The sequence below is a fragment of the Pocillopora damicornis genome, chromosome 12, assembly GCF_964200805.1.
Source record: "Pocillopora damicornis chromosome 12, jaPocDami1.2, whole genome shotgun sequence".
Lineage (NCBI taxonomy): Eukaryota > Metazoa > Cnidaria > Anthozoa > Scleractinia > Pocilloporidae > Pocillopora > Pocillopora damicornis.
Genome location: NC_142681.1, coordinates 2,644,212 through 2,656,538, shown reverse-complemented (window position 1 = coordinate 2,656,538; position 12,327 = coordinate 2,644,212). Strand labels below are relative to the sequence as shown.

General features: G+C 38.8%; 1 protein-coding gene, 2 long non-coding RNA genes and 1 pseudogene across 4 annotated transcripts in view; 1 reads left to right on the top strand and 3 right to left on the bottom strand.

Annotated features, from left to right (window-relative positions):
* LOC149036080 (uncharacterized) overlaps positions 1–3,168 on the top strand; it is a 28,629-nt gene extending 25,461 nt beyond the window's left edge. The window contains exon 2 of the long non-coding RNA XR_016181842.1: positions 2,713–3,168. This is a non-coding gene — a long non-coding RNA (uncharacterized LOC149036080). The remainder of the gene's footprint in view (positions 1–2,712) is intronic.
* Positions 631–6,223, bottom strand: LOC149036079 (uncharacterized). The gene is made up of 6 exons (XM_089189982.1): positions 6,031–6,223; positions 5,768–5,851; positions 3,469–5,636; positions 2,066–2,218; positions 1,751–1,841; positions 631–1,394 (listed from the first exon to the last, which is right to left on the bottom strand). Exons 3-6 carry the CDS (start codon positions 4,307–4,309, stop codon positions 1,157–1,159), a joined length of 1,323 nt encoding a protein of 440 aa, XP_089046108.1. The 5' UTR covers positions 4,310–5,636; positions 5,768–5,851; positions 6,031–6,223; the 3' UTR covers positions 631–1,156.
* A 108-nt stretch (positions 6,224–6,331) lies between these two features.
* On the bottom strand, positions 6,332–8,857 carry LOC149036078 (uncharacterized; annotated as a pseudogene). Its single transcript, XR_016181830.1, has 3 exons — positions 8,738–8,857; positions 7,872–8,057; positions 6,332–7,643 (listed from the first exon to the last, which is right to left on the bottom strand). The product of XR_016181830.1 is annotated as an uncharacterized LOC149036078 (transcript).
* On the bottom strand, positions 7,917–10,389 carry LOC149036077 (uncharacterized). Its single transcript, XR_016181841.1, has 4 exons — positions 9,701–10,389; positions 9,198–9,264; positions 8,738–8,890; positions 7,917–8,057 (listed from the first exon to the last, which is right to left on the bottom strand). It is a non-coding gene; the product is annotated as an uncharacterized LOC149036077 (long non-coding RNA).
* Positions 10,390–12,327: the final 1,938 nt, after the last annotated feature.

Below are 12,327 nucleotides of genomic sequence, written 5' to 3'. Positions count from 1 at the left end.
TGATGGTTATGTCCTTGTAGTGTGAGTTATTATTAACAAGCCATTGTAGTGCATCAGCTACATTTTGCCTTCGCACTGTCACATCTTTAAAACTGTTCTCTTTACCTTTCATCTTAACAACAATAACAGATAGATCTTTTGGGTATCTAGGCAGAGAATGTGCTAGTTCAGCTATATCCTGAGGCAAATTGATACAGTGGCCTGAATAGCCCCTTTGTCCACCAGGTTTTATGTAAACTCGCATAACAGGAAGTGCACGTGCAATAAGCATTTCTTCTACTTGGGTTAACCCCTGCAGTTGTAAAGGTACTAATGATGGCACCATGTCATTTTCCTTAGAAAACTTTTTTGGTTGTTGTTTATCTCGTATGCACCTCTGACACTGGTAGTGATCAACCTTCCTTGGACTGGATTTCAATGGCCATGCTTCAAAACAAACAGTGCATTGGCAAACTGAATACTGATTGGACTTATGAAAATCGTTCATGTTATTTTGTGCATGTTTTTGTTCGTGAACTGGACCAGCAGAGCTCTTTTTTTGTCCTGCAGAAATTGTTTGAGACCTTTTATAACTGGCTCTCCTATTTGCAAGTCTCTCTTTTCGCTTTTCAACAGTTTCTTCAGACGTTCTTTTTCTATAAGAGTCTTTGTAACTTTTTAGTCTCTCTTTTTGCTTTTCAACAGTTTCTTCAGACACTCTTTTTCTATAAGTGTCTCTATTATTTTTAAGTCTCTCTTTTCGCTTTTCAGCAGTTTCTTCAGACATTGTTTTTCTATAAGTGCCTCTCTTATCTTCAAGTCTGCTTGCCCTTTCATTAGCTGTTTCTGTATATTTGACTCTTTTCATGTAATTTCTGTGCTTAAGAAGTCTACCATGTCTGTTTTCATTGGTTTCTGATAATTTTCTCTTTATGCATGTGAGTTTGTTTTTATATCTACTGTTTTTGTCAGTCAATGTTGAAACATAATGCAACTCGTTAATATATCCAATAAATATTGTCTTTCGTCCATCCTGATCAGCAACAGGAGTTAAGATTGTACTTTCAGGTGAATTTATATTAGACTGTGTGAATCCTAAAGTACAAAAACAAGAACAAACCAAAACAACAAAAGCAAAATGAAAACAAAGGATAGCTTTGTTTCCATCAGAAACATCTTAGTGGGGCTGGGGTATTAACGGAATTTTCAAAGAGATCTCACTTGGTCCCAGACCTCTCTTGGCAGTTTTCTGTGTAATCCACGATGGTTTGTTTACTCCTGCGTATCCAACTAGCGCAAAGGATCCTCGAAAGTCCGGCAGTACAGGCTCGGTAGCGCCCAGTCTCTTGAGAGCGTCAAGTGCTGATTTTACGTACTTTGAACCTTCATCTTGAATCGCCACTAAAATGATTTTACTGTAAGGACGAAAGGGATATTTGTTAGGAATAATGAACGAAATGTCCAACTATCAAGAATATCAGGGTTAGGAGTAGTGTTATATGTAATCCTCACTTTCCCCTTTCATTGTCTGGTGCAGGTTTTTTTTGTTTTTTTGTTTTTTAAAGGGGGAGGGGGGGCTTTTGACAGTTTTCGCCTGTATACACACATGTATATGAGGTGAGTGAATGCCGCTGGAACTCAGAACACTGGTCTTTACAAGGCTACAATTTGGTAGGAGCACAGAGGTTACAATATATAACCATCAGTCTCTTTAAATTAGATTGTACCCAATTCAATACATGCTGTATCCTATACTCTACCCTTGACATACTTTCCGTTGATGCTGTCGAGATATTCTTTAAGATGATCACCAGCAGAGGGGCTCAAATGTGTATCAAATGTTTTCCTTTCGAGAACTCCACCTGCATGAGAATAAAAACAATTTCCTTGATTTCTTCTCGAACAATTAGCGGAATACAAGAAGAATTTTAAAAAGGCTGTTACACCATTTTGCCGTTTCCTTACTGTTTTACTGGAGAAAAAGATATCGGGGAAATAATGGGTCATTTTAAAGTACCTCTGCCGAACTGAATGAGATTGCTAAAGACCAGCCTTAAGGAAAATGACTCGGTAGTTTTCTTCTTACCTGTTGTGCCATCAACAACTACAACGTTGTATCCCCTGCCGCAAAGAGAGTAGTCTCTTCTATTCACTGTAATGTAAGCGAAACCACATGTATTTTCCGGTCGATTTGGATCATCACAGCCCTCGCTTTTGATGTGAATGTCCACTGGTGGCGCTGAAAGTATAGAACGTGAAATCTTGGCTCAGGAGTACACTTAGCACTGGTAACTAAAACTTAAAAACTTTATTATTAAGTAATCACGCTGGAATTGGGCACAGAGACTTGCTAAGTCGAGACCTTGAATCCAAGCACAGAATCGGGAGCACAGGTTCCCTGTATGTATACGTTTTTCATCAGTTCTTGATTATCTGAACTAATTACTTGAATATTCAGGATTCCTTACCACACGCGCACTCTTGTCCACATTGTTTGACAGTGATCCAAAGTATTAATATGATATTTTTAGGGGTACACGAGTCACTTTTTGACCGTACATCGGCATTTGTGCTCAGGCACCGAATGAGAACATAACGTTTTTTCCTTTTTTCTCCTCGTATGGGATTCGAGAAATTAATATACATTTGGTGAAAAGGCCTAAATTAAAGATTTCCGTTACCATACCTTTTTGAAAATTGCAAGGCTCCATCTGAAACAATTATATTCCACAGTGATTCTAAAGGTTCTACATGAGCTTGGCAGTTATTTACAAGAACTTCATTGCACATTGTTCAAGGAGTCAAAGTGGCAGGTTGGACAGAATTGAAAATATTTCTCTGTTTGGGTGCATTGGCCCTTTACCCCCAAGGAGTAACAAGCATCTGGTTTCTCCTTACAATGTTGTCCCAGAATCCGACATTGATTATCACCTACGAAAGAAGCTCTTGGTTGTTCAGCAAATTCTCTTTGTCAGCCCCATAGACGATATATTGAGAACAGAATGAAGAATATGCATACTGACGGGGGTTGATAATATGCGCTTAAAACTGACACGTTCTATTCAAGCATAAAAGTTACAGACGGGTACAAAGATTAAAATTCGCTTTTCACGGAAGAGAGACATACAGTAAAATAAAGATGTAGAGAGAGAGAGAGAGAATACGTTGATGGCAATAAAATGAAATGTAACATCACTGTTTACCTGTTTACCTTTTTACCCCTAAAAATGAATTAACTTGTCCTTACTTCATCTTCCCTGAATCTAACATTAAGGTCATGGAGTCAAAAACGCTCTCGATTGTCAAACAAGTGTTTGTCAATATCACAAAAATTGTTTAGAAAAAGTATGGTAGACGTCTACAGAATAACGTTTGGGGGGGGGGGGTGGGGAGAAAGAGTCAGTAATCTTTAAAAGTCTGGGCCAGTGTTGAGAGAATTTCTTGTTCAATCAAGTGTCTAATGAATGGGCAGTGAGTGATTAAGTTTACCTTTCATCAAAGGAAGGTCAACTCGAAGCTTGGTTCGATGCTTGGCTAACTCCAGCTTTAGCGTTTTCATTTCCTTCTGCAACTCGTTCAGTTGTTTAATGTTTTCTTCAAGTAAATGTAAACTCCAGGAAGACTGAAGAATAACTCCAAGGGTACAAAGACATGTTGGAACTCTTACCCACCAACCGGTAACGAAGAAGGAACCAACACAACTGGCTGCCGCAGCAATAATGTACGCAATGGCCCATGGTTTGTTATGTCGACTTTTGATGATATCATTTTTTACGTCATTAGTTACCTCCTTGAGCTCGATGTTTAATTCATCCATGATTTTTAGTAGTTCTTCGATTTGCTCGTACAACGTGGCATAGTCGATGCTCTTTGACATTGGGGAAATTTGTGTTTTCATCGCTTCTAGTACAACTTCCATTTTTTTCTGTAACTCTTCGAGCTTATCCCGATGCTGCTTGCAGTCTTCGGTTAAGATAACAGCCTGTTTGTATAGGTTATTACTTATGAATATCAAATACACAGACACGATAACAAGACCTCCCTTTGCAGAATTTGCAATTTTAGATGGTATGTTCTTGATCAGTCCTCGGAAGTCTTGTATGGCAGAGGGAGATAAATTTTGGCATGCCGCTGAAACCAGACATTTGATAATTAATTTGTAAAACTCGTTGTCTGATTGGGATGTCATCCAGGCGCTTTTTAGTTTAAGACAGCTTTCTGGTATGCTGAGCCCATCCGTTGCAGGTGTCGTTGGAGATGTAAACAGAATAAGTAAAACCAGAATTCGGAAGAAACGAAAGCGAAGGTACTTCCGGTCTTGCGAAGACATCCTCCCTGTAGATAGTTCCTTGTAGCGGTGACCGATGAAAAGACTCTTGAGCAATCGACTGTTTGAGTGGCAGATGTGATGGGATATTTTTGGGAACTTTGCAGACAATCCGACGATTCAATTCACAGATACGTTTGTTGTAAACCTTATGAAAATCTGTTAGTTCTGATCGACAACAGCCGAAAAGCAAAGCGAGTGCACAGCGATCACGTGACAACTAATTAAAATAAACTCGACCCAGTGTCTCGAAACAGGATCTGTGTTCTGTGTTCTGTTGCTATGGTAATCAGGCGTAAGCATTCCATCCCGCGGCGCCTAATTAGGAATAATATCGAGGACCTCTATACCATAGTTCATTTCAGAGTCTAAAATGTTGTCTTTCGAGGGACGACAGATTTTAAAAAATTCTCTCGCCGTTTTCATCCACGCTTGTCTGTTCCCTGTTTGAATGTTTCGTTCAAACCGAGATAGGTTATGCCGGAGTTGGGAGAAAAAAATTAAATTTGATGAAAGATATATCAAGGAAGCGAAAAAAGTAAGAGGTTGTTAAAAAACTGAAAGCAAACTAAAAGGGCGAGGAACGCTACGAGAGAACCAGCCGTAAACACGCCACGTTGGTCGGTATGTGGCTAAGATGAGTGTCAGACTGCTCCCTTGTTTCTTCCTCATATAAACAGGATTGTGCTTGTGAGACACTAAGCCCTTCAGCAAAGTTAAGTTCTGCCAAAGTAGGCACAAATGTATAATTGCTTTTAAGCAATGGTACACCAAAAGGCAGTGGCTCCTGTGGTCCCTCAACATTAATGTGAATTTTTGGATCATTGGTTGTGTTCTGACGTTGTTGGTATGATATAACTGAGCCATGAGCTACTCTCCCTAGTTTACTATTCACATAGTCCAAACTGTCAGTTTCTGGAACAATACTGTTTACTTGCATGTCTTCATATTGTTTGAATATGTCTCTCATAGAATCAATGATTTTGGGTGAACCAAAATGTTCTGGAATCGGATTATACAGAGTGGACCGTACTCCATCTAACCTGCGTATTTTCTTTTTTTGTGTTGCATCATTGCTCGGTGGTTTCACTTGCTGCACCAGCACCTCTTGCACCTCGCGAGGATTGATTCCTGCTGTCCTTTGAGGAACGTGCCATGTTTGTGGTAGACTTGTTTTTGACATGGCAGGAGGTACACTTTTTAAGCCCAGTTTTCTATAATGCTCAAGGAGGTAAACCAGCCCTATTGCATGGTTACAGAGCCCTGCACCTGCTTCACAGTTGCAGGAGGTACTGGTTATTTTAACTTCGGGAGTCCTTGATATCTCAACCTAAAAAAAATTAAATGGATAAATATCTGCTGTGAATGTGTGTGTGTATGTTTTAAGAATTAACTCGTATGAAAATTACATCAAGCAAAGTTCGAGCTGAGACAAAACTTAAGTATTATAAATAAGCTTACCTGTAACCTCCATGGCTCTTCATTTTTTTCTCTGTGATTTGTAGCTTCGAGCTCTAACAATTACTTCTGTATCCTGAGTTTTTACTGAAAGCAAAGTGCGAATATGGAAGTTTAATACACTATAGATTTTGCACAAGAGATTTCGAATGGCGAATCGTGCAATAAACGAAAAAAAGCACCATCTAAGATGCCTAAAGAAGCATGCGTAGCGTGAAATCACACCAGTGTTGCAGTTAAATTTGAGACTGAAAGGAAACTTTTACCTTCGACATCGAAGATATACCCTTCGCAGAAGTTACTATAACCACGAGTTACCACCTTCTTCGGGACTTCTCCATCGGTCTCAAGCCATGTCTCCATAAAAGAGGCGTCAAAAAACGGAACATTGCGGAGAGATTTCGACCACGCAGCAGAAAATCCACCTTCAGCCATATTGGCTAAACAAGCATGTGGTCCAGGATGCCCGTCCAGCCTCGTTTTGGTGCGGCCCTCGATCCAAGATGGCGGTGCGTGATATTGGAGTATTCCATCACTAACAGTGTCGGCTCCAAATCGGAAAGCACTATATAACATCGTCCTAAACCAGATGAGCCCACGACATATCAGCGGCATCTTGTATGAGTATCCGCAGTTTACAATGTGACTTCCGCTTTTTCTTGTTGACGCGTACTCACAGTGTACTCGAGTGTCAGGAAGTTCGCGTAGTGCGTCTGAGCCAGTTTCTGCCAGATTTGAACAGAAAAACAGGTCCTTTGTTGGACTGTAATGATACTTTGATGGCGCTGTTAACGAAATGTTTGGCTGGTTCGTAAGTTGTCAACCTGGTTTCGGTCGATCTGATTGATTGGCAACACCTCTTGAAAATCCTACACACCATCGACCTAAGCCTCATAGCTGCCAAGTGAGCAGAAGAACAATGACATCAAAATACTCGAGAAAGATAAGTATTAATTTTAATTGCATTTGTGTTAAACTTATATGTACAGAAATTTCTGAAGAGGTACTTAATCAGAAGTTTATCACATGATAAGCCTTCAAACTTGTATTAAATAAATTGATGTACATATTTCACAATTTTAAGATGATTGTGTTAAGTATTTCAATTTGAACTTGTAGAATATAACCTATGGATTAAATGTGGGTCTATAAGTATCATCCATGAAATTCTTACAGGCAATTTTCATCATGATATTAAAGCACCACAAACTCAAGAACAAGGAAAAATAAGTTACGCAGAAAACTGAGTTAGGCAGAAAACTGACGGAGAAATTCATAGTTTTCATAATTTTGAATTCATTCATAATTTTGAATTACAAATCATTCAGACCATAGCCACATATAGACTTTTAGATTGTCACTGCTTTTCTTTTGGTGATTGCATGATATGGTACCCGTCTTGACGTTCTTGGGAAAGGAACCATATCATGCAAGTCCAGGCAGTTGATGTAGTGTTTGCGCATTTTGTCTTGGTCATATGACTGCGCTGTGGGGTCTAGGCCATGGCATAAATCTGTAGCAAATGCCAGTGCAAACAAGCCACAGTCATTTGAATTTGTTTGCTTTTGCACTCTTTCATTACAAATAGTGACTGTAGAACCAGTATACAATAGCATGTGACATGAATGATCAATGGCAACCGCGCTTACATTTTGATATAAGCTGTCATACACCTTGACAGTTCCAGGACTAGTAGCTATTGTGCTCAGGCAAACCCAGTGTGAGCCAGTGTTTATGATCTGTACAAACTCACTAATGGCTGGAGTGACTATTATGCACCCACAATAACAGGGTCCCTTAGACCATCTACAAGAGGGAATTTTTGTTTTAGGAGGATCTGACCAGCATGTATCTCAGAATCACACAGCCATGATGTCTTCTTTAAAATGGATCACCTATACTTATTTTAATTACATCAGTGCTGTCTTCTTCCTTCAGTGACTGTGGTTGTTGATAGGACTCACTATCACTTGTTAGGCAGTAAGGCCTGAAAAAGAAATTATCATCTGGGCTTTCTTCTTTCCACTTCTTGATTTTTAAGTCAAGGTTTTCTTGATCAATTTGTGAATGTCTGCACCACTGTGGCACAATACATGTGGTTCCTGACATCCATGGTTGTTGGGAAGAACCGTCTGTTGGTTAGATCTGGAGGCTGTTGGCCTGTGAAAAGTTCCTTCTTTACATAATGATGCAGGTGCCGTTGCATTTCAGAAACACAATTAACACCACTTCCAACAAGCTCATGAATTTTTTTAACCAGTGTCTCATCAATAGGCTGAAGTAGCCTAGCAGTCTGATTACACAACAAGAAAGAAAGAATAATTGCTTTATTATTTATTCATTTAAAAAATTACACAACCTCATCCCCAGGTTTTCTTGGTCAACGGTTCAATAACCTGGAGCCGGCTGCTTTTGATGTCATTGGTTCAATATGAGAAATTTTTTTCCAAATTTGGTCAACAGCAGCTGGTTATGATGAAATATGTGAGTGGTTTTAACCTTTCAGAAACAGGGAAATATTTTGAATGAATAATAATGCAAATTATACCAACATTGCTATCGGCAGTCCTCTGGTAGGGCTTTTCAGTAATAGTTACAGAATGTTATAATTACAGAGTACTGAACACTGTATTTTTTAAGAAAATCCATTTAAAAAGTCCATGACAGCATTCCATTAAAACAGTGCCAGTGGAAATCCCTCTCCGATAAAATTGTGATATTATAGTCTTGACATTGAGTTTGAGGAATGAGTGCCAGTGTAGCTAAAAGAAGCTCTACATGTAGTACATTTTATTGGTCTTTTGTTGTGATGTATAATCTTTATTCATTCTTTATATATATTCGACATGACAGTGGAAGCAGCACAGTCTACAGTAGACTGATGATCTGTGTGAAGTTAAGTCACCTTCAATTCCCCACCAAACTTCAGTTTCCTGATTCCAAAAAGAATTTAATTGATGGCCAAGTACTTACCCTCCCCATGGGGTGAAATAAGTGATCTGTAGGTTTAGGAAGTAATATGTAAATACGCTCCTCTGTAGCTATTGTTTGCTTCTTTTCCGACTCCAGGGATGTTCTCAGAAATTTTGACATTGTCTCCCTTCTACTCTTTGTGTTCTCTGAAATCTAACGATACAATGTTTTGATTAAAATAATATTTGAAAAATTGGTTTCTAAAATATTCACTCTGTTTCCATTACAGGTAAATTTGTTTCAATTCTGCACAACGAAATGTCCAGGTTGTCTTATCATATGTCCACTTCACCTACATGTAACACAAGGCCCATTAGGATTAAGCACCCTTTATTAGGCTAGTGATCATTCATGTTAATGGTAGTGCCCCCTGAACCCTTATTCAATAATTAAAATAAACTGACATTATTTTCAGGATACTTGATTATTTTCCTTAGGTGGATCTTTGCTGGACAGTCACATTTCTTCGTATCCTGTACTATAAAGCGCTGTTTGGTGTTGTTATAGCAGTGATCAGCATTCTCCTTCTGAAACCAAATAGATTTATTGGATTGTTAGATAGAGCAGTCATATGGGAATAGTCAAGTTATCAATAAACTTAGAAGTAATGAAAAGTATCCTTTAAAATAGTACTTGATTCCTACCTTGTAAACTGCAGTCACAGTGGTCCTTTTTTGCGACTTTGCTTATTTTAACAAATAAAATGTAATATGTCCTTTTACTTGCAAGTGGTAAAAAAGAAAACATTATTGCCTGCTATTAGCCCTGAGAGAGAGTTGAGTGCCCACCAACTTGCTTAGAAAAATCAGTTGGGACTTACCACCTTGTTAGCTTAAGAGCAAATAGGTGAAGGTAAATCAATAACTATGTAATGCCCTACATATGATATCCTCTTTGGGAGTCCTTAAGTAATATTATCATCTTGTTTACATTCTTATTTAGTTAATTATTATGCATGCTTACATCTTTTTGTAGTCTCTTTTGAGCCTCCTTCCTTTTGAGTGCCTTATTTCTGTCTGGCCCATATTGGTATTCTAAAACTTTGACCCCCACAATTTGGAATGGGATGCCATCAGAACTTAGTCTGCATTCTGTCATCTCCTGTGAGTCAGCCCATTGTAAACGGTGGTTCTTAGCATTTTTATCTGCATTTTCTTTTATGTGAGAAGAGGAACCAAGTTAAGTTAGCAATACGATACATGTACACAAACACATACGTACATATGTACACATGGGTGCTTAAAATGGAGGGCCTGAAAATCAAGCCTGCCCCACCCAGATGTAGCCCAAGGACTGGTGTAATGGATGGGGATGCTGGCAGCTGTGTGTCAATAGCACTGAGCAGGGTTTTGACACTTTAAGCTTGATCTTAATTAATTAAGCATTTCTTGCCAACTCTTGCTGCAGGCTCACAGTAAATTGACACTTGAAGCGAAGTTGAATTTTAATTACATGTTAATTTTGAAAGTCTAACTGACCAGGGTAAACCGAAGAATAATGATGTGTACATGTATTCTTAAGATATCAATAATTATTGGAAAAAAGTTAAATCCCTTTTTTTATTTTGATTTATCTATATTTCATGTTAATAACACGATCTCACACGCCCCTGGCTTTAAATACCTATAGTGTCTAAATAAAGTTATACCTCACTTTACTTTACTGTCAGTATGGTTTATTTTGTAAATCTTTACATGTGAGCCTACTTACCCAGCCTACTACAAATAGAAAATCCTGCTGTTTGTTTAAATACAGTGAAGCGTGTCGTCGTAGCTATCTCGTACTGTTTTATGAGTTCGTCAGCGCTGCTTTCATCGTTAACATACCCGGAATAAGGGTCAAACTGTACGGTCCATCTTGAAGCCCAAGGTGTACTGTTATCAGCCATGTTTGTTCTTCTACCAAACATTTAGATTTCCCGCCAATATTTACCCGCGAGCCGCAAAACATAAATGCATGAGTGTTAAAAATTAACTGGACCACCCCTTGGCAAATATAGTTATTAGTAGCAAATAAGATGTTGAACAAAAACCAAGAGATCATGGTCAAATAAAACGTAAATATAATTTATTACAAACAGAAAAGAACTGTATGTTTGTTCCAATCGAAAGATTTTACAGTGCAAAGTTATGCAAATGATCTTTGACCTGAATCTGCTTTTGGTCGATGATAGCGAGGTCAGAGGATAACATCGACCGAAACTATTAGGCCGGTCATATTTAAATGTCGATCCTCCTTTTAACGCCTTTATAACAGGCTAGATTTTTTCTTAAATATGTGATCTAGACAGAAATTAGTTTGTACAAGTTATGGGAAGAATACTTTCGCAATAAAATATTGAAGAATACGACGCTTTATCGTCAGTCACACAGGTCACGGTCTCTTGATTCGCTGGAAACGAGCAGAAAAATAGAAGACTCTCGCTACGATTCCGCTGACGTGTCATGGGCTCATCTGGTTTGGGACGATGATATGTATTGCCCTAGGGGTGTTGTCAATTAATCAGATCGACCGAAACCAGGTCGACAACTTACGAACCAGCCAAACATTTCGTTAACAGCGCCATCGATGAAAATGTCATTACACTCCAACAAAAGACCCGCTTTTCTGTTCAAATCTGCCAGAAACTGGCTCAAACGCACTTCCTATTCCATGAGTAAACTGTAAAATACCCTTTAACAAGAATAAGCGGAAGTCACATTGTAAACTGCGGATACTCATACAAGATGCCGCTGATATGTCGTGGGCTCATCTGGTTTAGGACGATGTTATATAGTGCTTTCCCTCCAAATCGCGCTTAATCCGCCGAGCATGCGCACTCATTTTGCCGCTGTGGGGTTCCGCTGTGTCGGCTCGGCCCTCTCGGCTTTCTCACGAAAACTAAACGGCTGCGTAGTTCACGCCACTTCCTTGGATGGAAGTACATTGAATGACTTGGGCAAAGCGTTAGGATATTTTCTGCTATGAAAAGTCTCTGCGGAGAGTTTCTGAGGAGAATGTATACTCATGCATTATGTGCTAAAGGTAAGTAAGTTGAAATTTCAGTACAGTATTATTATTAGGAAGCTGAAATCTGTATTCCACTTACCTAGTTGAGATTTAAACGAGAACATAAAAGGTTCTTCGTTTAATTTAGCATTCAGGTGAATTTGAAGTATCATAGAGCAAACTGAACAGAACCAAATTGCGCCAATCATTACCTTATTGGACTTGTCATCTCAGCTGGGAATGGAATGGCATAGGACTTGACCTGAAAGTTACTTGCAAATTCTAGGGCTTTTTCACTATGAACAAAGTGAGTTCAACTGATGAGCAGTGTGTGAAATAGTTCCAGATTCACCGGTATTTGGAGTATTACAAAGGTTCCCCAAGTGTAGAGATTGAGTGTGCCAAATGGCTTGGTTGGAATTTCATCACGTACACAAGGATCACTTCTGATGGAAACTCAAAAGGCTCATAATTCAGTTTAGAGCTTTGAAAATCTACAAAAGACAGGTCAAGAACATCATTGAAAAAGAACAGACCTTGCATTGAACCCAAATGGAAGAATAAAGCAAACCTAGAAAAGACCTTGAACCTGCAGAAAAAAA